Consider the following 26199-nt stretch of genomic DNA (forward strand, 5'->3'; position numbering starts at 1 on the left):
AGACCTGAGACTTGCTGGTTGCAGTGAAGTTGTGAGGCTCCAGGTGAGCTCAGCTTAGCTGCCTGGGACGCCAGCTTTTGGGCTGAAAAGTCAGGGCCTGGCATGCAATGTAGGCAAGAAATCCAGTCAGTGAAAGTGGAAATGGAGGTGTCAGGGGGTGAAAAACGGGCTGGGGTAGGGGGGGAGGGGGATGTAGCAGGTAAAAGTGGAGAGCTGCCTGGGGAGTCAGATGTCTGGCAGGGTGTAGTGTGTCATAAATCCAATGCCTATACAGAGTCCATGAGTTTCTGTACCTAGGAGGCTGATGAAGTGAAGTTCATAGGCCTGGCTGTGAAAAGTGGTTTGTAAATTTCCTTTCTGGATCAGGCCTGAAAGACTGGAGACAGAGTGGTTACTTTATCAGAAATGTGCCCCAACAGGTAGTTAGGTATTCTTGTCTTTGATAGATTCTGGTGCACAGCTTGTGGGGGTACTGGCGATATGTTTGCAGGTTTTGTTTTGAGCTGTAGGAAGTTGGCTTCTGGTGATGAGGTTAGCAAGATTCGGTGCTTGTTTGAATTTACATACCACTTTTCACAGCCAGGCTTATGAACTTCACTTCATCAACCTCCTCGGTACAGAAACCCATGGACTCAATATAGACATTGGATTTATGACACACTACAACCTGCTGGACATCTGACTCCCCAAATAGCTCTCCACTTTCACCTGCTATACCCCCTTTCTCCCCTACCCCAGCTTGTCTGTCTGTCACCTCCCCGATGCCTCCATTTTCACTTTCACTGACTGGCTTTCTTGCCTGTATTGCATGCCAGCCTCTGGCTTCTTTATTATTCCTTCCATCCAGAAACAGCACGCTTCCTTAGCCTGACAAAGGTTTTTTCAACCTGAAAGCTTGCTAAAATATATTTTCCTCTAACTATTCAGTTGGTCTGCTAAAAGATACCAGTTTGACCCAAATAACCTTGTCTGCCAGTCATGTCCTTAGACCAACACCCCTAGCACCTGACCGGAAATACGCAGGGCCCTGGGCACATCTAAGCCCCAGGACTGGGGCTGGCAGGGAGAGCTCTCTGGCACCTGCTGGAGAAGAAGCTCCTGCAGGAGAGGACAGAAAGGCTCTGTGAGAGTTTGGCTGCCTGAGATGCTAATGCTACTGTGCTGGAGTGCAGTTTAATACCTGTTGTTATTTAAAGTGGTGGACCAGACTGAGGCTGTAGAGGAGGAGGATACCTAACTGGGGCATGCTAACATGTCATGTACTGGCTCCAGCACCAGTGAGGGCATGCCTTAACACAAACACAGTGTCACCCATGTCATGAGTTTTGCCTGTCAGCAGCCTGAGGTACAGTGTCCCAGAAACTCCTGCACCTGTTTCCTTAAAATGTGGTAGGCTTCATGCCCTCAGAAGGGGATACCATCCCTGTATTTTTTATCTGAATCAGCCACAGAATGACAAAATTATAGGTATTTCACTGTTTCCTTGTTATAGTCTATGACCAGCTCTGCAAATCTCTCCAAATCAGCAGCAAATCTTCCAAAGCTGATTTGGCCGAATCAATTTGGGACAGTGATTTGAACCCCTGAATTGATTCACTGTCCTCTGAATCAGCCTCCAAATCAAATACTTCCCTATTTGCACAGGCCTCCTAACTGTAGTAGATGTAAAGTCCCTGTAAACTGAAATGCGAACGAATGCATAAACAAGCATGAGCAGAATCAAGCCCTGTTTTCTTGACTGAGTAGATAAACCCAGCTCAGAAACTAATCTTTGGCATTGTCCAGTTAACAGTAACTCAAGCACATCAATAGATTTTCCCTTATCACCTATCAGTGCTCAGTAAATAGCACTCTGGTATTCCTAGATCACAGTAGAAGGACATGAATGTTTGTTTTCTCATCAGAAACTGATTTAGGAAACAGTTTTCTATTGGTAGTTTCTATTGGTATTTTCTCCTCAGATAATCTACAAAAGCAGTTTGGTAAAGTTGGGCATTTTTGCGATTTCTGTATCAAAATATTCTTATCCCTTAAATCATGACAGCTGGATACAAGTCAAAATTGTCCAAAAAAAAAAAAAAAAAGAGAAGAAAATGGAAATTAGGAAAATAGCTTTAGGTTTAAAAATTCAGGAGTTGGAAACAACTGGATGTAATCTGAGCGCCTTCTCAAGCAAAATCTTAGAGAGGATTTTATGTCTTTAATGAATGATAGCACCAGTTGCAAGGTAGGGAAGCTGTTATTCAAACAATGGGATTTCACAATAATCATAATCCATAAATATACAGGATTGTGATTGAAAGCTCATTTTAATTGTCAGTCTTATACAAAATTTCCTCTTAAACCAATAGAAAATTTATGAAAAAGTTAAATAGAGCATTTTAACTATATGTTAAGATGCAATGCTGCAGCAGCATTTTCCTTTGTTTATAATTATTAAAGCAAACTGCTTTAATACCTTGAAATGCACGTTTTTAGAGTTCTGGGTTGACAATGGAATCTAGATCAATGATACAAGAAAGACCCAGAGGAATGCTGTGTTGGTGCATGTAGTATGCAATGAAGAAATCACTACCGTTACCCATTAACCAACACATAGGAGAAATAAAAGACATATGCATATCTCTGTGGAACACCTGGAATTTATAAACAGAAAATTGACAACTCTTAGCACTTACTAAAGTCAATGGGCTCAAAGAACGTGCAGGTCACTTTGATTTAGGTGCCTAAAACATCTATGCTTATAACAGAAAAGCCCTGAAACTTATGTCAGTGTTTTCAAAGATATTATAGTTGGTGAAGCTGAAAGGCATGAGGACCTGGCCTTTGCTTCTATATCAGGAGGCTAAGAATAACAGTAAAAATTCTCATGTTATATATAGAATGGGTCAGTGTAAGGTTCTGATATATCCACAAATTCAGTCTTCTATGATCTCCAAAATACTTAAGCTGTTCTATTTACAACTGAATCCTAAAGTTCATCTTTGGGTTTTTCTTTTTTCTCCTTGAGTGTGCAATCTCTGCCATACAGATTGCTTTTGAAAGAAGTATATATTAGTTTTAGATCTAGATATTGGGGAAATATGGTAAATCTTGCTTGGAGCTATGAATGGCAAGCATGAATCATCACAAACTGCACCTCCTCGATAAGTTTATATTTTTAGAAAATATACAAGTTCTTCCATTAACAGTTCTGTAAGTACAATGTAAGTGTATCTGATTTACCCTACCAGTATCTGAGGTTGTAGAGCACCTGCCCTATGACATGACATGTGAACAACCTTCAGGGCATGTACCATATATCCTAACATTTAATTAGCAGCAAGGTGCAGCTCTGGGTAATAACAGAATGTACAATGATTTTTTTTTTTTGCTCAAATGTTTTTACAGCCTCATCGAGTCATAGAACAATCAATATCTGACTTTGTGATTATGATAAATTAGGTAACACTGTCATGACTACATACTTGTCGCTAGAAAGAAGAGAAAAAATATTTGGTTTTGTTCTTGTGATCCATATATTCAGAGCGCCTGGGTAAAATGAATTTGCTGTTCAAAGGCCGGGTAACAACTATACTAACTGGAAAATTTGCTTCCTTTTTGATTATGTGAATTAACATAGTACAGTAAGGGTGCATACAGCTGTATCTTGCACTCAGTCTACATTCATGTAATTTTAAGCTTCATGAACATAGCATGTACAGCAATTGGTTGCTCTTGGGAGCCACTTGGGGAACCCACTTCAACTACTTTGCAGTGAAGAAATGGGTAGGCAGGATCAGGGGTGGGGCTAGCGGGTCTTCAGGGGGGTTTAGTGAATCAAGGAGGCTGGTGGGATTGGAGGGGGCTGGCAGGTTTACAGGGGGGTGTCCACTTGGGGAAGGAGTGTTCAGGGGCTACAAATAGTCAGGGTCAGAGACATGTAATAGCACAACCTTGAGAATGAGGCAAGTGATTCGGCTTTCCCTGCCCTGGTGCAGTGCTGCAAGGAATGCATACAAGCATTTGCAAGATTGGCCTAACCATTTCTTATATCCGGTTAACCTGATCTTAGTTAAAATCAGCACACCTCTGCAGGTGAACTGACTTAGTGCACATCAGTTTTTGGGTGATTTAAGCTCTCTGCTCCCCTGTATGATGGACATTGTGTAGATACCTGTAATAGTTTTAGATATAAGTTGTTAGATTGGTCCCGGGATTGCAGGAGGGAACAGCAGAACTGTAGGCAGGATATTGCTCTCTAAATAAACAAGCTTTATTTTTTTATAAGCTTAACTTTGTAATATTTTGACAACTACAAATGGTACCAGGAGTGGGCTGTGAAGAAAGACAAAACAAATGAGAATCCCAGAATTCCAGGGGAGTTAAACCTGTCCATCAATGCAGCAGAAAACTGGAAGAAATTTAAGCAGAGCTTCACTATATATGTGATGGCCAGTGGAGCTACAGAGAAGGAACATTCACTCTAGATAGCATTTTTTTTTAAAATACAGCAGGTCCAGGAGATCTGTCTCTTTATAGTGGCCTACAACTATCAGACGCAGAACAGAAAAGCAGTGGCACAGTAATTAAAACATTTGAGGAATATTGTATAACCAAACAAACTCAAACCTTTGAACAGTATAATTTCCACATGAAGCAGCAGACAAAATGTCAGACAATAGAGTTTGTCAAAGACCTCAGATTGCTGAGCCACACATGCAAATTTGGAGACCTAAAAGAGTCCATGATCAGAGACCAAATAATATACCAAATTGGGCGTAAGGGATACAAGCCTCAGAAAAAGACAGCTAGAGGATCCTGAGCTTAATTTGGAAAAGGCAGTTAGAATGTGCTAAGCAGCTGAGATAATTAATGCCAGGCTGCAGAAGTTGGAGGAAAAAATAGAACAAGCTGAACTAGACAGGATTACAAGACTGCAAAAACCTAAGGCAATACACAAACAATACAGAAAGGAGGACATCACTATGAAGCAGGTAAGCAGAGGCCAGAGAGAATTGCTTGAAGAAACAATGGTTAGCTGCAGATGCTGTGGGGGTTACCACAAACCCAGGCAATGCCCTGCATTTGGTAAGCACTGCAACAAATGCAAAAGATTCGATCACTTTGCAAGACGTTGCAGAAAGGAGCAGGATGCACTACGCAAGAAACACCAGGTGCATTCTCTATACAATGAGGAGAAGGAAGAATTCCTCATTGGCACAATGCAAGAAGTTCATTCTTCTGAGGATTGGACAATCGCCCTGGACACCAATGGACTAATGGTAACTTTTAAATTAGACATATGTGCACAGGGCAATGTAATACCAGATTATATTATTAAAAAAAAATAAGAACTAAACCTGTGTACTATAAGGATAAGAAAGTAAGACTTAGAGCATATAATGGGAACATGATTGTAACCAACAGTGTTTGTTCATTGCATGTCAGACACAAAGGTAATATATTAAAAATTCAGTTTGTCACAGTCCCAGGAAAGCTCTTGCCAATTACTGGGTTGCAAATGTATAAAACTTTAGGTTTAATTAAGAGAATGGATACCACTGAGGGACTAGAAAGCAAGAATATAGAAGGAGAATGTTATGATGTGTTTCAAGGCATAGGGAAACTGCCAACTGAGTACAAGATAGAATTAAAAGAACCAAATACTGCCACCAGACATGCTTCAAGAAATGCTCTCCTTGTACTAAGGGAGAAACTGAAAAAAGAATTAGCTAGTTTAGTTAACATGGATATAATAGAAACAGTAGAGCACCTAACTGCTTGGGTTCACTCACTGATCATAACAGAAAAAAAGATGGCTTCTTGAGATTGTGTCTGGATCCTAAGCAAATGAACAGGTACATCAAAAGGGAACATTTTCCCATTTGCACAAGGGAAGGGGTTTTGCAAACATGCCAAAAGCTAAATATTTCTCAACTTTGGATGCCTCTTCTGGGTTTTGGCAAGTTCCCTTAGAAAATAATAGCACTAGATTATTTACCTTCGATATGCCCTTAGGAAGGTATTACTTTTATAGGCTCCCTTTTTGGACTATGTTCTGCATCTGAAGTATTTCACAGAAAGGCACAACAAATTTTTGAAGGTCTTGATGGAACTATGGTTTATAGTGACAATTTATTAGCTGGGGGAAATACTGTGGAAGAACATGACTTGAGGCTAAGAAAAACACTAGAAAGTGCTTGCAGAGTAGGTTTGAAACTGAACAAACAAAAATGCAAATTCAGGGTCAAAGAAATAACATATCTGGGAGAAAAGATCTCTGAGAAAGGGTTGCAAATTGATCCTGCAAAGATTAAAGCCATTATAAACATGCCACCCCTATGGATAAAGGAGGAGTGCAAAGATTACTGGAAATGATCAGTTTTGTATGGAAATATCTACCAAATTTAGCAGAGCAGACCAAACACCTTAGATCACTCCTACAAAAGAATGCTGTGGATATGGGAACATGAACATGAAGCTGAATTCAAAAACTTGTGGGAAAAAATAATGAAAGCTCTGGTACTAAAATACTGTGACCCTAAAAGACGCATTACATTGTCAGAAGATGCTTCTAAAGAAAGCATTGGAGCAGCTTTGCTTCAAAAACATGGGGATAGCTAGAGATCAGAGTGTCTATATGCACAAATTGAGAAGGAAAGTTTAGCTTTGGTATATGGCTGTAAGAAAGTTCATATATTCATCCAAGGGAAGCCTGTAATAGCTGAAAGTAATCATACACCTTTGGTAACTATAGCAAGGAAAGGATTATCCGATATGCCACCCAAATTACAGATACTTTTCTTTGACTGCAAATGTATGTTCTAGACATACAGTACACACCAGGAAAACATCTACTTATGGCAGATACATTGTCTAGACCATATGACACCATGGAAAATGACAGAATTCCAGACTCAGACATAGTACATGCTAATCCAATTAAAAGAGTGATTCCTGTCACAGATAAAATGTGGGTACTAATTGTAGAAACTACTGCTCAGGCCACTACATTGCAAAAAGTGATAACAGCTATTTGTGTTGGTTGGCCTGGAAAACACATTACTTATCCTCTACTCTCAGTTCAAGGAAGAGCTGTCACTATTGAATGGCATTTTGTTCAAAGACTCACAATTTGTTGTTCCAATAATGCTAAAGACAGACATGTTAAACAGAATACGCGACATCTAGGCACTGAAAAATGCAAAAAGGAGAGCAAGGGGTGCTCTATATTAGACGATGCTGTAAGGGCTTGTACAATGTGCCTAAAGTACAGATCAGTGCAAAAAAAGAGCCCCCGATGGTCATGGAGGAGCCTCTAACTCTGTGGCATCAAGTGTGCATTGACTTATTCATATACAAAGGAAAAAATACGTATGTGCTGGATTATTAGTCTCACTATCCTGAAATTGCATTGCTTGAAAGCACAACAGCAAACCAGGTTATAACTTACATCAAATCGATTTTTGCTAGACATGGGATACCACAAATTGTGAGAACAGACAACAGACCTCAATTCAACTGTCCTGAGTTTAAAAAGTTTGCAAACAAATATGGATTACATCACAACGCTTCAAGTCCTAAATACATACAATCCATGGTCTGGTGGAAAACGGAGTACTAATAGTGAATAAATTGTTGAAAAAAGCTACAGATTCACACACCAATGTTTACCTGTCACTCTTAAATTACAGAGCAACACCCATGACACATGGATTATCCCCAGCAGAAATGCTGCTTAATACTAAACTCAAAACCAGGCTGCCAAATCTTGTGGATGAGGCTCATCAGAATGAAAAGCAAGGCATGAAACCATTTGAATTCAACAAACTCAAAAAAATGGTACTATGACAGGGTTCCAAGGGGTTACCACAACTGCACAACAAAGGTATGGTGCTTATTTCAGATGGATGAATGTGGAAACAAAAAGCACTAGTTTCCCATCAAGTATCTCCCACATCCTATAAAGTAGTCACACTGGAAGGACAGGTGCTAAGAAGAAACAGACAACACTTGCAGCTCATGAAGGGGAGAAAAGAAGCAGCATCACAAGATTCACCAAAGGAAATGGAGCTAACACGAAAGCAAAAAGAAATGACAGAGAAGATTGGAAATGACACAGAAATAGACATCTGAACAAGGAAACCCATAAGAAGTGAACCAATAAGGACTGAGAATGCAGAGAAACTGAGAAGATCACTTAGAGTTAAAAAGCCAACACAGACTAATCAAGGCCTGTTAAAATATGCTTTAACTATGGGTTGAACTAAACTGCCAGTGTTAGTATTATATGGGGATGTGTTACATGTAAAGCTGGGAGATGTGTGGATACTTTAAGTTACATATCAATCATTACGTTGTCTCGGGGATTGTGGGAGGGAACAGAAGACCTGTAGGCAGGGCACTGCTCTCTGAATAAATAAGCTTAATTGTTCCAGAAACTTAACTCCTTAATCTTTTGAGAACTATACAGACACAGTTGGGTCAATTTAATTTAAATGAAGATGGGGTGATTTCATGGCATCCATGAAGTCCTGGTCCATAGAACTTTTCCTTGGTCAGATGGCTTAGTGAATCTGGGTTATTTTACCTCAGACAAGATCATGACTTGGAGAGAGTTGAGTATTCCTGATCTGGGCTTTTTTTAGACTCCATCTATATTCAGACCTGTGATTGAGCACTATATGTAACAGTATACAGTATGTCATAGTGTGATACTAAAACTAGAGGTGCACTGCTATAGATTTTTGGGGCCAATACCAAGAGCTGATTTTTACAGTGGCATATTGGCTGATACCTATCCGATTTCCAATACAGTATGGAGAGCTGTGTGCAGCTGGTAAGTCTGTTGTGGTGGGAGCAGAGTGGGGAGGAAAGGGCAGATCAAGGCTCCCACTGTGAGGGAGGGAGTGGCACTGGGGCAGGCACTACACAGCTGGGCTGAGGTGGGGCATGGGACAAAGCCACAGCTCATCTGGGGAGTGTGGGGGCAGGGGTGGTTTGTGCTGCTGTGCGCACCCCAGGAGGGCATGGGGGGGGCACTTGTCCCTGGATCTGTGCAGGGCAGGGGAGATGCTGCTGCAGGCTGGAGCCAGGGCTATGTCAGGCTCTTTGTGGCAGGTGCGTGGGCCAGGCTGTGCTTGGGGCAGGCAGCGGCAGCACTGGGAGGAGGCTATGGGGTGGGGGTGGAGGGCTGCAGCCACCCCAAAATTTGCCATAGCTCCCCTAATCCTCCTTCCCAACACTGTAGCCACCCAACCTGAGTGCAGCCCGGCCCAGGCCCCATCAGCTCACTGTGAAGAGCTCGGCACAGCCCCAGCCTGTAGCAGCAGCTGGCCCTGCCCTATGCAGATCCAGGGGCACAGCCCCCCCCATGCCTTCCCAGGGTGTGTGAAGCAGTGGGACCTGCTCCCTCTGACCCCCCGGATGAGCTGTGGCTCTGTCCTGCACGCTAATCCACCCAAGCTGGGCAGTGCCTGCCCCAGCCCCGCTCCCTCCCTCACCGCAGGGACCTTGATCTGCCCCCCCGCCTTCCCTCCCCCATCCACCACAACAGACTCACCAGCTGCACACAGCTCTCCAAGCTGCTGGGCTGTGCTCCTTGCTGCCTACATGCTGCACTGCAGTTCCACACATGCACAGGCCATTTATCAGCCACATCAGGCCGATTTCTGATACAGCCAATTGTCTTTATATCAGTGCCAATCTGATATCAGACCGAAGTATCGGTGCACTTCTAACTAAAACAGTTCACATTTTCTTATAACCTTTATCTACAAAAGCATTTTAAAATCTCAGAAGGTTAAAGAGCGAGTACCTGGTTGTTGGGCTTTTGTACAGATTCTGCCATTTCCGAAAAAGCCTGTTGGGCACCGGCCACAAATATACCCAATATAAGGAGGTTTACGATCAATACATATGACTCCAGGGAAACATGGCCTATTAGTACACGTAGTAATAGGTGGCAGAGATGCTGTGTGACCTAAAAAAAACCCAATAACCTTTCTTATTATTTTTTAAAGCAAATCAATATTTAAAGTAAAACAGTGACTATATAAGCCCAGCCCAAGGCTTTTCATTAATTTCTTCTTTTAAAATATAATTAACTAGAATGTTCCCCAAATCTTATGCCAAACATAAGAATATCCTGAAGGCACAGTATATCAGAACAGCTGTTTCTCATTAAAGCAAGATTTATTAGTCTTCTAATTATGTGTTTTAAAGTTTATTACTCAAAGTTGCTTGGCATTTATTATGGATAGATAGAAATGGCAATTTTCAGCACAAGTAAAGAATTAACTTTGTGAGAAAATGCATTATTCAGATGTCCCTTATTTTTATAATTACAGTCATATCACCAAACCTTGCCTTACCCATATCTTAGTTTGAGGAATATCAGTGTTTTTGATCTTGGCTACTTTAACTACTTTAGCTTAATTTTGCCGAACAGGACAATGTGACTAGATAGCATTTTTTCACACAAAGTTACTGCATGTGAAGTGCATCAAATGGCCCCTGGATAGAGAACAAATGATGTGTAAAACTTAGTGGTGGCTGGGGTTCTTTTAAAAATTATCTTCAGTGTGGTATGGATCTGACTCAAATATTTGCAGTATAGTAGCCAATTATAGGCCTTATGCTTATATTTCTTGAATGCACTACAAGCTCTAGAAAGGTGGGATCCATACCAGTTTGCATTGTTGTGTCAGTAAGAGAGTGCAGGGTTTTGCATTTAAAAAGCCTGGAATATTTCATTCATTGGTGCTTCTAGTACTATTTTGCTTGCTGTAGACACTCAAGTTGTGGAAGAAATATATATTTAGGCCTTGAGTACAGGTGGTGGTGTGGTATTCACACTAGATTCTTAATATTTTAAATTTTGAGTCCATTAAAATTCTCTTTTAGCTGGACAGGACAAGGAATGAAGGAAGAGATTGCTGGCTAGCCACACGTAAGGGTTACTTCTTACTAGACATTTCCCTTTTCCTTTAATGTCAGTAAAACAACCAAAACATGCCTTCACAGATAAACACAAAAAGAGATCTCAGAGCTGAACATCATTCATTTTTATTATCTCCACTAGTGGTTGCCTTATCATTATCATGTTTACTAGTCATAATAGACACCTCTTCATTTTCTGTGTTTTCTTTTTGCCTTCATCCTGTTATAATGTCATTTAAACAGTTTGTATGTTTATTATTAACATTGTCAAAATATATAAGGTCCTCAAACAGAACCTACAACATTGGAAAAAGAATAACATGCCATGACCACAAACATTATATATTTACCTTGCATGCCGCTAATCTTAATGTTCTTAATTGCAGGAATCTTCTTTGTCTCTATGGGTTGTGTTGGTCTTTCCTCCTCTGTCTTGTTCAGTCCACCTGAAGCTTTATTATTCTCAGTGATGAAAGCTTCTGTAATGTCAGCAGTGGCCTCAGCTGCAAGAGGAAAGCAGGAAGTCATCGGGTATGATTGAGGGTAAACAACAGTCCGGGCCATCCTGGGGGTGGAGGGGAGTGAATTGGGGTGACCGCCCCAGGGCCAATGCTTTGGGGGACTCTGTGCCACCGCCACTTACTTTGCATCCAGCCACTTGCTATGCCCTGCCCTGCCCTGCCCTGCCGCCAACACTGCTGCTGCCAAAGGTGGCGGCAGCTTCTCTGGCTCCTGGGCACGTGGGATCAGAGTGGGGGCAGGTCCCTGCATGAACTGATTTGCCCTGGGCCCTGCAGCCTGCTCAGGTTGGCTCTGACAACAGTAAAGGCAAATCAAAGAATTCCTCATCAGCTTATCCCGGAAGCTGACCATGAAACAAATTCTAGCACCAGCTAGTAAAATTCCTAAAACCTTCCACAAAAAAAAGGTAAAGCAATGTTGTAAGTCCAAACTAAACTGAACTTGGATTCACAAAAACCTGTGCTTTCTCTATCTTCAGTTAACCTAAAGGTGCATCTCTACCCTGCCTTCTGACTGACTTCAGACTAACATAGCTAACTACTCTTTCTGCTTAAAAGAGAGTCACACCTAAATATGTAGGGACTCACCTAAATTCCAGCAGAAGTTTGTGGCAGAGAGGCACCTTTAATCTTTCTCTTTTTGTCATGTCACCCCTCCCCCCTCTGCCACTGATTGGCCAGTTGATGCTGTGGTTTTTGCCCATTGGCTGCTCAGTGGTGGTGGGGACAGGGAGCGTGCAGCGAAAAAAGCAAGGTTAAAGGTGCTGCTGTACCACAAACTTCCTCCGTGATTTAGGTAGGTCCCTACTAATATGGATGGTGGTCTTCTGTGAGGATATGTGGCTGCGAAGGGGTTCACAGGACTCAGTGCATTAGAATTTGGCTATTCAGATTAACATGAAACATGGAAGGCTGGGATGGGGCCTCTTTTGTTCAAAGCTCTATATGAAAATGAGCGAGCCTGTAGGTTGCCAAATGACATTTCTACCATAGGTGCGCGAGAATGTGGAATGACAGTGCTTGTATGCAAAGCTGACCATTAGAGACTTTTAAAAATACTTATTTTCTGCTTAAGTTATGGAAATTCCCTGAAGTGGTTAGGAAACACAAATTTCATTTGAAAATCTGTTCCAAAGCAAATAACTATTGTCCAGTTTCAATCAAGGAAATGTAAATGTGTGCATATGTAAAACCTGTACAAGGAAGACAGGAAGAAGGAGTAGCATTGAGTGAGTTCTGAGCGGAGACCAGAGAGAATACTAATATTCTTATTCCAATAAGCCTAGTTTCAGCATTAGAGGAAAGCGATACTTCTTACGTTCCTCTAAAATTGTCCCATGATAGAAAGAAATGAATGGCAATTCAAATGAACGTGCCCCCACCCCCCTTCTCCCAGGGGATAATTTTGTTTATTTAATTGAATCTCTTCCTCTACAGTTAATCAAATTAGCTCCAGAAATGTGCTAAAGGATAGCAGACATAGTGGCAGCTCTGCAATGACTTGAATTGATCAAGTAATATAGTAAAGAAAACATTTGTATCTGAGAACGTTACAAATCTAGGGAGAGCCAATAAGTTTGACAATATAGAGTGTATTGATCCCAAGATTCATCAATTATAAGTCAATTTTTCATGCACATACGTGCATGCATGCACACACACAAAAACCCAGCAGCTTTCTTTTGTAAGGAAAAGTAAACTTTTTGCAAGCCTATTTTGCACAGATTGAATTTATTTGGTAGCACTAATAAGTACATGGTAATGATTTTTTCCCCTACTCAAAATATTCTTTTTAATGAATAGCATCAGTAAGGCAGCAAGCACAGAGAGAAAAGAAGCCAGATTCTCCGGTTCTCTGTGTACTGCTGGAGATGCTCAAAATGACCTTAAAACTGTGAGGGTCACTGTGGCACTCAGGGAGGGTACGGCGCTTACCACGTGGTAAGCCCCGTAGCCTCCCTGAGTGTCACAGTGACCCCCGTTCCCTGCCTGATCTGCTGGTCTGCTTTCTGTTCCCTGCCCAGTGCCCCCTTCTGATCTCTCTGCTTTCTGCTCCCTCCCTAATCAGCATTAAAAAAACTAGCCTCAGTGTGTTTCCCCCTAGCTAGGCACCATGCTGCCCAATGGCATGGAGGCAGAAGCAAAGCAATCTTATGTAGATGCCTTCACAGCTGATGTGCACTATGAAAGGGTTTCTGCAGTGATCCAGGCTGGGCTTTAATGGAGGATGTTTTTGTGGAAGAGGGTAGAGAAGGACATAGTGGATCTAGACACCAGGCCACATGGAAGTGGGGTATGTAGATGATAATGGCATGGGAAAAGGCTATAGAGAGTTATGCAGCTGGTAAGTAAAATGAAGACCACAAAAATATAGTTAAGTGACCAATATATAAACGCTCATATAATATGATAGCTCCCTGCTAATGTATTATGTTATCAGGAGCTCAATCTTACCTCCATTAAAGTGAGGGGCAAGACTTCCAGTAACTTTAACAGAAGTAGAATGGAGCCCTAATGTTTCTGTCTCTGTGAAAACCAACGAAAAACTTACATCTGCAAGACCGACCATCCCCTTCCATCCCAATGGGGCAAATTCCACACATATAAGACCCAAAAGTGTTTATGCAAGACACTCCAGGAAAACAAAGGTTCTCTTCACATTCATTCTTGTCTTCCTGACAAGTAAGCCCTGTGGCAAAAACAAAGAGCAGGTTAATAAGAAGGAAACAGTCCCTGTTTATTCCTCAGCTAAAATGTTCAAGTAGACTGAGGCTTACCTCTCAACTGTAAACTCATTACAGGGTACGTCACTCATTTTAGTGCCAAATTCCCCACTGTCTCATTTAAACCTGCTGTTATCTCACCGCTTATTATTAGCACCAGAACTATTGAATTTGAGCCTGCTTCTTGTAAAAAAAATCTTTAGACAGGTTAAAGAAATAAATTCCTTTTGTTTCAAGTCTTTGCTTCTGCTGCTTTTTTCGGTGTTGTTTGTTTGAGATATTTGTCATATATTTTAAGAAGCTAGTCTCACCGATTAGGCTTTAGAAGGTTGAGAGCCATGTACTGATGTATTGCACTGTTCTTTTCTATTTGAGCCATATATTATTAACAGCTCATTGCTTGTCGACCTGATAGGGTTTGGTTACAGGCAAAACTTACAAAATAATGGGTTTTTGAATTTGTCAGCCTTGTCTACTATAGTACGATTTACGGGAACACTCTTAGAGCAAGTTTAGGCCAGAGTGTAGATGCTCTAAGAAAGCTACAATAGTACCTAAGACCCGCAGAATTTCCTCTTTTATTACATATCCAATAGTAAGACTTAAAAAACCTCAAGTATTCCTGTAAATATTTGCAACCCCAGATTTAAATCACTGGGCTAGTGCATGAACCTAAATGCAGAGTTGCGTGCTGTAAGGTTAAATTGACCATGTCTAAGCAAAGTACTGAAAAGTCTGGGGACATCATTCATGCCAAGAAAGCTGCAAAAAGCAAACAAACAAGTGAAATGAAAATATTAATATCAATCAACACACATATGTCGATATATATCAACACACACAGATTAATATCACTGGTAAAATAATTTGATTTAAAAATAGTATCTGAAAATCTCAGGATGAATAATGTAGATGACGTTTACAAGGAGTATCTTGAAGACCTATAGTATTAAAATGGGCTTAGGGAAAAGGGAAAAGTAGTCGAAATGGTAGGACTGAGAGCTGTGTGAGACTGACTGTGTCCTGTTTGGTCCCTCAGCTGGTGTGGTACACAATGCAGCTTCAGTCTTGACTGGTGCCTCATGGCATTGCAGTGATATAAATAACAATAACAATAGCACAAGGGTGTTTCATAAAGAAATGGCATTTTTGAAATAAAACATTTTTATGTGCAATGAGTGGGACACTACACAGCAGTGAGTAATGCTAACGGCAGCATTGCCAAATGCACTATGTAAAGAAGTGACATGGTCTGGCAAATGTGGATCATTGCACACAAAATGATCTCGTTTTAAAATTGCTGCTACTTTCTGAAACACCCTCATACACTTTAATCCAGTCTTAGCTGGATCTCCTGAGATTTTCAGGTCTGGAGACTGAAAGTCCTATTATAGATGTGCAAACTCTGCTCCCCGTCTCTGGACAGAAACATTTTCACAGACCTTTTAGAGGGGAATATCTGTTCTTTGTACTTGCAGAAGAGTAACGCAGCTAGGAAAGCAGAAATGGATTTTGTAACTGTGCTTTTAAACCTACTGTGGAATAAATAATATACAGTTATAAACTGTAATCTCATTGAGGGATTCTTGGGATATTTTATACAATGAGAGCAACTTAGGTTTTTCCATTACTTGAACCATAGAATGAAATTATAACTCCTTAATTTAAAAATTGCTTTTCTAATTTTACATTTATAATTGAATCCACAGTGAAGGTTAAGAATGGTTTTATGATTAAGAACAGTTATGATACTGTTCTTAAGGATGGATTACCTAGGCTTTATACCTGGTTATTTGATATTGATATTAGTTTTGCCATCCATAGAGCAAAGATAATAGAGTACTTTCTTATTGGTATGGAAGGCAAATGAATTAATGTTTGCAAAGGGTATTACGATTCTCAGTAGCAGGCACTATAGAAATTCAAAGAATTATTATTAGCTCGTCGCACCTTTTCCTCATACTTTGCAATAGCTTCTGCCCAGTTCCTATTCCCATTGTTACTTCCTCTTACTTCCCTATTCTCTTCTTCACTCAGGCTCATAGGGATGCACACTTATGATTCATCTGGACTGCTGCTACTTAGCAATGCATTCCGTGTTTGGAAAGTTTCTTCTCTAGAGATGGCATTTGAGAAACTCTCAAAAGAGTTAACGTTTTGTTTCTACTACCTGCTCACTATCATTTGTAAAGATTTGATGCTGAAATGGTGTTGTCACTTGAGCAGCATAGCATTGCCTTCTCATTAGATTATTGATGGCTTTCTGGGGAATTGAGACATAAACACAACATCAAGGATGAGCTTTTATTGTTGTCACAGAACCTGCCCTGAAGTAAAATAATCTACCTCCCAGCTGGCTTTCAGCTCCACTTGCTCATAATTTTTCACCTGCTATTAAAACATGGAGATGCATTCCTGTTTCACTCACTCATTTCTTTATGTTATTGTTTCTTGCATTTAGTACTTTGTGTCTGGAAAGTACAGAGAAAAAACAATGCATATTTTATCTAAATAGACCAGAAATTAATGGTTAAAGAAAACCCAAAGTTTCCTTCATCATTTAGTATAATATACTCACGGCTTCAGAGTCATGTTATAGCAACCTGTTACTATCAACCGTGTTGTTATCAAGCATCAGATATTATTCCCTTTACTGTTTTTGCAACAACAACAAAAAGTGAAAGCTATGCTGAATTATATTGAAAATACTTCTTGTGGATTTATGAACAATAAACTGATGTTGATACTACACTGTTCCATTGGAATAATAGGCCTTGATTCTGATCTACTATTTGACATGGATGGGCCTGATTTTCTATATGAAGATGGGTACAACTAAGTAAGGAATCAGGTCCACTGCCTTAAATAGAATTACTCCTCATTAATGCCAGTCACATATCACCAGAAGTGGGCCCAGAGAAGATAAGAGATGGACAAGAATTGTTAGTTATCTAAAACAAGATCCAGAAAGACACTTCAGACACCTCCGATTTAGGCATAATAAATTGTCCAGCTCCAGCAGATGATTCAAGGAAAGAGACTTAGGTACCTTGCCTCACTATGCAGGCAGTGGGGAAGGTCAGATACTTCCAAAGGGCAATTCAGAAATCTCAGACGATGAAAAAGAAGCTGCATGAATGTGTCCCTATGAATAAATTTGGTTAAGACTGTTCTCTCTCCCCCAATGAATTACACAAATCCTTCATTTTGTATCACCTGGAAATTGCTTTATCACTGTTTTGGTACATCTTTTTCATGATAAATAAAGATATTAAAATAATAGTCAACCTAATGCTGATTAAGTTAATTACTCAATGGAATTCATCCAGTACCCCATGATGATGACTTACTTGTTTTGGATTATGGGATTCTCACTTATGCACTTTAGTAATCCTATATTTAATTTTATGGTGTTAGTATATTACTTATGTCCACCCTTCTTTTTTTTTCAAATAATCTGCTGTGGTTCTTTAGTATTTAATAGCACCTCATGCTGAGGTCTGATGGTCATCTTTCCCACTGAATGTATTACTTTGAAGGTAGGTGACAAAGCTAATTCCATGTGAGAGGATCAATATATGTATCCTTTCCTACTCAGATCTTTAATACCAGGGAAGAAAATCTGAGACTGCATCTTAGTTTCAAAAATATCAGCTAACCAGTCTAAGCAAGAAACATCTTGCTTTATTCCTGTACCAGTTTTGCAAGTAGGGAAATTTGGATTAGTATATCATTTGCCCAGTGTGTCCAAATTTGGGTTAGTTGTTAGAAAACAGAAAAGGGGAGTGAATAAATTGCTGAAAGAGAGAATGAGGGGGAAGAGTTGTTAGGAGTTGTTACGGGTTGATTTCTGTCTTCCTAAGGATTTAGTCAAATCTATTCATTGGCTTTATTTTAAAGTAGAGACTTCTTGCCTCTTAAACTCAAGTGAGGCTTCTAATGGGCCCCCTCTACACATTGTGCAATGGACTGGATAATTGTGCAATTACCTTGACACTAGCTATATGTGCAACGTACCTATCATGCCATAACAAGGTCCAATCAGGTTGAAGTTAGGCCTTGAAACTGTACCAACTTCATAGCTTGTTGCTATCCAGCTTCAATTTGCACATATAGCAGGGTTTCCTCTGTGGCTGGGGGTCCCACCAACTGACCAGGTTCCCAGCTACAGGGTATACCAGACTCATTCAGGTCTGGGAATCTAGCAGCTGAGGGGACCCTGAGTCCCAGCAGTGCCTGGCAGCTATGAACTCTGGGTCCCAGCAGTGCCCATGGATGTCATCATGAGCCAGAATCCTAATAGCAACCTGTGATGCCAGGACCCAACCTCCTGTTGCTGTGGACAGGAGGTTTTGGCAGTCCCCCACAGCTGCTAGGACCCAGGATCTATAGCTGTGGGATGCTGGCTCCCAGGAGCTGTGAGGCGATGCTGGAAACCTGCATCTACAGCTGCAGGACTCTAGATCTTGGTATCCATAGGGTGCAAGTGTGCTGTCCCACCCTGAGCATGCTGCACACCATGCACCCCTGGGACAAGCAGACAACAGTAGCTGTGATTTCTTAGTCAGGGCAGCCCTCCATGTACTCCCAGGGCTAGAAGACTGCATTTGTTGTGATCTCTCAGCTATGGGGGGGGCTCTGTGTCTGTCAGCTGCATCGCCCAGTCACTGGGGTGCATGGGGCTGTGACTGGGAGTCCCTCAGCTGAGCAGGTTCCCAGCCAAAACAACTTACTCCTCTTGCATGGGCTCCCCCTGCACCAGCAATAAGCACAGTGGATTCTGATGCATAATCCCACAATCATGCCTCCTGCCACACATGTGTGGCATGGCAGGAGGTGCGATTGTGTGGATCATGCATTAGATCCCATCGTGCCTTTACCTGCATGTGGAGAGGGACTCTGATAGGGAATCATAATGATCTCATGTTGCCTTCTGACCTCACTTTTACATTTCTAACTGTACAGCATTAGATATTTTACTGGACAACAGCCAATATTGCTTGTCTCATGAGTGAGCTTGTCTTTTATAGGTGAACAATCTTTGTGGCTCTTTGAAGAGATACTTTCCACAGAGATCTGGAATAACATTGCACCTCAAGACAACTGTTTTGATCTGGCTGGTTTAATAGCAACTGAAAGCTTTTACTCTCTGAAAATTATTTAGTAACCTTTGTGAAACACAGGAGTAACTAGTAGCAATAATGAGCAACCTTGAGTATTGGAAACAGTTAGCCATGTTGGTGAAATGCTCACCTAAAGCTAATGTGCCCTGCTTCCCTGCTGGATAGTTAGCATGAGTAGAGTGCTACATTACCGTGGCTGTACTGTTTCCACTTCCTGAGGCTGGTTCATTTGGTTTTAGTTTTAGTATCTCCTCAAAGCACTGCATTGTCATGTAGACAGACCTTAAAATGTATTGCTCCAGAGTTTATAAATTGGACCCCATGGTAGCAACCTGAATAGAGAGGACAAAGAATGAATGGGCTTGAATACTTGAACTACTGTCAGATCCCTAGGTTTAGGTTTTCATGGCACACTGCCATGCAATGTAGAGATGCATGCGTTAGCTCTAGGCAGACTCATTTAGGGTACCAGAAGCATTCTAGCCACAGCCACATGGAGCTAATTTACCCTGCTGAGAACAGTAATAGGGAGCAGCAGGGTAAATTAGACTGCACAGAGCTTTGGGTCATCTCATTTAGATTGCTTCTAGCATCAGACTTAACTCAGATGCCTTAATACTTTACTGCAGAGTGCAATGTGGGGATGCCCAGAGACCCAGTGCGTGCAAAGCTGGTTTCACCTTCTTGTTTTCCTTTAGCCTCAATCATGGACTATAGTTATTAGCAGGTTCTGGGACAGGAGTAACCATCCATAGTTGTTGTTTTCAGTGCCATGAAAGATGGTCATTCGAAACAATAAGCTAGATCTTATAGTAAAAGACCAAGTATTGGGTAGAGGAGAGGATTTTGGCACGGATCTGCGAACACATGAAGGAAGCTAATCAAGGTGTCACTAACAGAGGTCCTGGAAGGATATAAAAGGGCAGAAGGAGAAGCATTTGCCTGCTCTATTTATGAACTGGGAGGGGAGGTAGTTTAATAATCTTGATGGCTAATGAACCCTCGTTAGAACAGCATACTACTTTTCTGTCTCTCTCAGCAAGTCACCTGGTTACTACTCATTCCCACGTCTACCCTCTTTCTGTTCCTCCTTTGCAGCAGAGGCAGTGCACCTTGATTTACTTTAATTTAACCCCAGATGCCTCCCATATTTATTCTAATGAGCTGTAGCTTTTGGGTTGATATACCTTCCCCCAGCATTGATAACACCTGTCCCAGCTAAGTCATGGCAGCACAGAAGGAAGCACCTTCAGCCAGCTTGAGAGATGCTTGTGGATATTTTGAGCTCTGTTTAAACCCCTTTAGCACAACATCTGTTTCAACCTATAGAAATTAGAAGTAGCAATGTATTACCTTCCAGACCAGCTGGGCATTTACAACTGTAGCTGTCCACACTGTCAACACATGTGCCACTTCCACATGGGTTTGATTTGCAGTCATTGATATTTTCCTGGCAAAGTTCCCCATCAAATCCATTTGGACATACACAGAGGTATTCACCAAGTCCTGGAGGGAAGTTAATATTGGTAACGCATGTTCCACCATGCATGCAACTGCAAGGCCTCACTAAAACCTGGATAAAGCAAAAGGGGATCCATAAATACATTTTCTTGAATATTCTCCCAACTGAACGGTATATTTATGTTCCTTTTAAGAAAGTGTGGACTTGAAAAGCAAACAATATACTTTCCAGTGTTACAAAAAAAGGTCTTTCTAATTTTCTAGATATAAAATGTCATGCTGAAGGCTACATTTTTACTCTACTAAAAGCTAGATTTTGTTTTTAGGGGCATATCCTAACTACAGCTATAAAAAGTAAAGGGAAAAAAGCCTGTTGTCTACAATAACAGTTGTTTTTTGAATATCTGAGGGTAAACCTTGTTCCTTAGCTTTGCAAGAAGAATAAAAAATAAAAACATTTTCTATCTGCCCATCTGACTACCTACCAACAGTGTTTGTTACTAATACCTTTACAAGCGCCTCCTGAGGCAGATAACTTGATTATAGCACTCTGTAGATACCTTTAGTCTCAAGCAGGGAGAAAATCTAAAGATGCTAGGTATGTTGTGTACACGCCAAGAAAAGATTTGAAAGAACGTCGTATCTGTACAATCTAACTCTGCATTTCTAATGCGCCCACCACAGTGATGCTGATGTTCCAGTATCTTTGTGAACTCCATAGACCAATATTTTGGAAAATGGTTGTGAATATGAGTCATACATTACAGTCTTTAGAAGTGATCCATTAGTAATAAAACTGCTCTGGTATTAAGACTGGGTATCCCACCTTATTAGCTATGCTATCACAGGATTAATGTAATGCCTTACAATAAAGACAAAGCAATGCACAGGCTCTGCCAAGAAGCCAAAGCTGTGGAGTAATGACATAAAAGCAAGGTACCCTCTAAAATATCATTGAGAATGAGTTATAATCTCTTTAGCTGAAACCTGGTCTTTTATGTTATGTGCTTCCCCCCACCCCACCCCAATGATCCAAATGTAGACTGTGAATTTTAAAGCAGATTAATGAACCATTAACAGGCTCCACAAGAGTGTTCTTTCAAACAGCAATCAATAGTACTCTCTCCTGTTCATTGTATATATAGTTTCTATGTTCTCAGAGATATTTATTTGATTAATTGATCATTATTGCCATACTGGATAATATGCACTTACTCGGAAATAGCTGAAGTCTTAGTTTTTAAGACAGCAACAAATTATTAACCATAATGAAAACTGCACTAAACCGATGGCATGATAAACAATTTTTTCAAGTGTTCCCTTCCTACCTCAACAGAGTATCTGCTCTGTGCATTGCATTCATCTGACACAGCGAACACAAACGTCTGCTTTGCTTCCGAATCGACTTTCCAGATGAGGAGGCCAGCAGGAGAGAGTGTGGCATCCTGTGGCCCAGCCTCTAAGATGAATAGCACAGCTGACCCCTCAGGATCTGCTGCTATTAACTGGTAAACAAAATTCTCACCAATAAATGTCAGCAGCTGGCTGGAAGGGGCTTGGAACACAGGAGGCAGGTTGTCTAAAAAAAAGCAAAAATAAAGGAGTGATCACATATGTGCAGACCTCTACAGTGCATTAATAGGGGAGGTTTGGAATGTTTCCTGTATAAAAATGAGGTGAATAAAGTGTGCGAAAACCGATGGCAGCAGCACTACACCATACATATTAGCAATCACTAACAGCTAAATAACAAAGCACAGCTTTTTATCTTCCTTTTGCAGTTCTGAGATGCATCAGACACATGGGGGGAGTCCAGCTAGGTATCCGCTCACTACAGTCTCCCCCTTCTTACTTAAGTGTTAACTGTACACGCCTAATCGTGGCACATACGTCTAATAGGGGAACAGAACTGTCAGCTGCTGTGTATGCCTATATAGATTAGCCCACATAAATCTAGTGCTGATGTGACCCTTTGCCCCTTCCTGTTTGTTTGGATGGTGTCTAGTACAGTGGGACACAGGTCCTGGTTGGAGCAATCAGGTCCTGCTGCAATACTAACAATGTTGCTTATTTGGTAAAAGAAATATGAAGTCTTGGAAACAGGAAGTCTCACTAAGGCACTCAACACATGCACATGTACATGCCCAGTATGTGGATTGGTAAAAGTCTTCAGCTCTGTGAATGCTCCTGTGAAGCTTAGCCCTGTAGAATGCAGAAATCAGAAAAAACGTGTTTTTTATTCCTTATAAAAAATGGCCAGGAGAGGCCCTTACAGCAAGAGACTTAAAGTAATGCAAATTCTTTAAACAAACTGAAAATTCTTGTAAGCCTCATGTTGTGGTTAGCAAGTGCAAAGCCTCTTGGAGGAAAGCGTGAATATTATCTGGCTGATGCCCAGAAAAAGGCCAACCTGCTTAATGGGTACTTTGCGTCGGTCTTTCGTCTGTCCAGTGGGACCACCCTGCCTAGCAAGATGCAGGATGGACAGGATGAGGGCGTATTTATACCCAGCATTGGTGCTGATCTAGTAAAGATCACCTTGAGAAGCTGGACACCTTCAAGTCAGCTGATCCTGACAGATTACACCCTAGGGTACTCAAGGAGCTGGCTTTGTCATAGCCCAACCATCGGCAAAAATATTTGAAAATTTGTGGCGCTCAGGTGAAGTACCTGAAGACTGGAAGAAGGCCAATGTGGTACTCTTCTTGAAGAAAGGGCGGAAAGTAGATGCCAGGAATTACAGGCCAATCAGCTTGACCTCAAGCTGGTAAGATTCTCGAAAAAATTATCGAGGAGACCCTTCTGGATAAGCTGGCTGAGGGCAACGTCCTGAGGGACAGCATCCAATTCTAGGCTCCGCAATTCAAGAAAGATGTAGAGACGCTTGAGAGAGTCCAGAGGACAGCCACGCGCACGGTCAGAGGAAAGAGAACAGGTCTTATGAAAAGAGGCTGAGAGCCATGGGACTCTTCAGTCTGAAAAAGCGCAGGCTCAGGGGTGACCTGGTGGCTGCCTATAAGTGCACAAGGGGTGTTCATCAGGATCTGGGAGAACATCTGTTCACCAGAGCGCCTCAAGGAAAAAGAATTCATAAACTCCTACAAGACCGATTTAGGCTGGACATGAGAAAGCATTTCTTTACTGTCCAAGCCTCCAGGACCTGGAATACACTCCCTCCAGATGTGGTGCAGGCACATACTCTGGACTCATTCAAGAAATGCTTGGATGCTTATCTTGCTGGGGTCCTTTGACCCTAGCTCACTTCTTGCCCCTGAGGCAGAGGGCTGGACTTGATGATCTTCGAGGTCCCTTCTAGCCCTAATGTTTATGAAATCTATGAAAATCTGTGGAATTGGGTCTACCTTATGAAGAGCTAGAAAGAATCAAATTAAAACAAATTCTCTTTAGTTACAGCTATACAGATAAGGTGCAACAAAATTAGTAAATATATTTCAGAACTTTAGTACTGTCCCTTTGTTTCCTGGATCAAAGATAATCTAAAATTACGCAATCTAATTATGATAAGGGGTTCTTTATGTGCATGCTCAATGTAAGAAAAATATATATTGACATACACAAAAGATCTCCAAACCAAATGAGTCTGGGCATTTTTACATGTGCTCTAATTAAAGTGCCCAGAGCATCCTGTGTATCAACGTTCCCATATTTTAACATGGCAGCGGGGGTGCTTTATACAAAGCTCCTCAAATGAACTTTAGTTAAAGCACCCCGCTACCATTTTGAAGCTTGGAGACACTAATACACAAGACACAGAGGCTTGCTGGAGCACAGTAATTACCACACTCCAGCAGACTTGATTAATCGAATCTGCTCTGACGCGCTGTAATTACAGTGCGTCAGAGCAGCCTCCCAGCTCATGTACAAACACCCTATGTGTGACCAATAAGCATTGGTTTGTATACTGTTTAATGTATCTTGAATTTGAGATTTTTTTTCTTTCTTGTGATGTTTACATGTCCTGAAGATAAAAACTTTCAGCACTGTTCAGTTATACCAGCACGTTCACAGTATCTGAAATGTATACTCTTATTTTAAGTAATATAATTTTCAAATTGGTTAACAAAGCAATGGATGAGCAACTCTGGAAAAAAGCTCTGAAAAAAATGGAAACTCCCCCCCACTAAGAACAATACAGCCAGCCCATTGGACAGATTCTGATACTATTAATATGACATAATAATAATGGACTCGTTGAACAGTCCATTGATTTTTGTTGGCATCTTGAGAAATAAAGGAATTCTTTGCATGAGTAGGGGTACCTAAATCTAGTGTCATATGCCGTGTTGTTGTTGTTACTATTTATACACGGGGAGTTTCTAGACGCTGTAATCAAGTTGAGTTGTTATATGAAAGTATGAAGAAACCTAACCCAAAGAGCTTAGCTTCTATACAGATGAGGCAGATAAAGTAGAGAGGGAAAAAAGTATTATCTCCACGTTTAAAATTGGAAACGGAGGCTTTGCCATAGATAAAATAATGACCAGAGCTCGAAATTTAACCCAAATATCCTGAGTCTTGGTTTGGTGCCTAACTGGTGACCTACAAATTGACATGTATTGACATTTAAAAGCATAATGACATAATGCAATGTATTCATAGTTATGATGTTCATTGAGTAATCCCCACCATCAGGAAGATTAATTTCATTTCACACTTGAAGGTACAATCTGTGTAACCAGCGCCGTACCTAGAGTCCTGGTGGCCCTAGGAAAACTTTTAGTATCGGGCTCCACTTCACCAGCGATAATGATAATCATAATTAAAAAAAAATAACATTTCAGGACCCCTTTCCACCTGCTTTGCCCATGCCTGTGTCTGGCCCGGTGTATAACATGGGCTTTTCTCATAAGGACGGGATGCGTTCTGCAATATTCTTCTGGTAAACAATATACGGAGTAAAATCAGCATTAGCTTTTTATTCTTTTGAGTATCAATTTTTCAAGCGTTGCGTTCCATAGTATTTGCCTGACTATGCAGTTATTTAACTGCATCTCTCCACTTGTCTTTGCTGTGTTATCAAACCTCTCTAAGTTGCTTGTCCAGCAGGCTGTCAATGCATAACTGCTGAAAGTGGCTATCTATTAATTTATCGTTTACTTCAGAAACTCCCAAAACCACCTGGCCCATAAAGGCTGTGCCAAAAGCAATCAATGAAATGCTCAATGGATATGCAGTTACAGATAAACAAAAAGGTGTTAATTGGATGGAGAGTTACTAGAGGAGGTAACAAACACAATGGAACAGAAAATGAGATGTTCCTAAAACTCACTGTAGCTTAGGAGTGTTTTTAATTTTGTGAAGATCAATTCATTCTATGCCATGAAAAAAGTGCGAGTATAAAGTATCAATGCATTTCCTGTCTAACAATGTCTCAGCAATTTTTGGAAATCGGCCTGACACTGAACCTTTTATCTCAATACTATTGAT

At 41.0% G+C, this 26199-nt stretch overlaps 1 protein-coding gene across 1 annotated transcript in view; it reads right to left on the minus strand.

Annotated features, from left to right (window-relative positions):
- The window catches only part of LOC109323076 (von Willebrand factor D and EGF domain-containing protein-like), a 333209-nt gene that overhangs the window by 90739 nt on the left and 216271 nt on the right, over nucleotides 1-26199 (minus strand). The window contains exons 17-21 of the mRNA XM_019554480.1: nucleotides 22080-22330; nucleotides 20644-20863; nucleotides 13996-14133; nucleotides 11274-11426; nucleotides 9800-9964 (exon numbers count right to left, since the gene is read on the minus strand). Coding sequence (XP_019410025.1) covers nucleotides 9800-9964; nucleotides 11274-11426; nucleotides 13996-14133; nucleotides 20644-20863; nucleotides 22080-22330 — 927 coding nt within the window. The remainder of the gene's footprint in view (nucleotides 1-9799; nucleotides 9965-11273; nucleotides 11427-13995; nucleotides 14134-20643; nucleotides 20864-22079; nucleotides 22331-26199) is intronic.

This window comes from Crocodylus porosus, unplaced genomic scaffold (genome assembly GCF_001723895.1).
Source record: "Crocodylus porosus isolate Cpor-Errol unplaced genomic scaffold, CroPor_comp1, whole genome shotgun sequence".
NCBI lineage: Eukaryota > Metazoa > Chordata > Crocodylia > Crocodylidae > Crocodylus > Crocodylus porosus.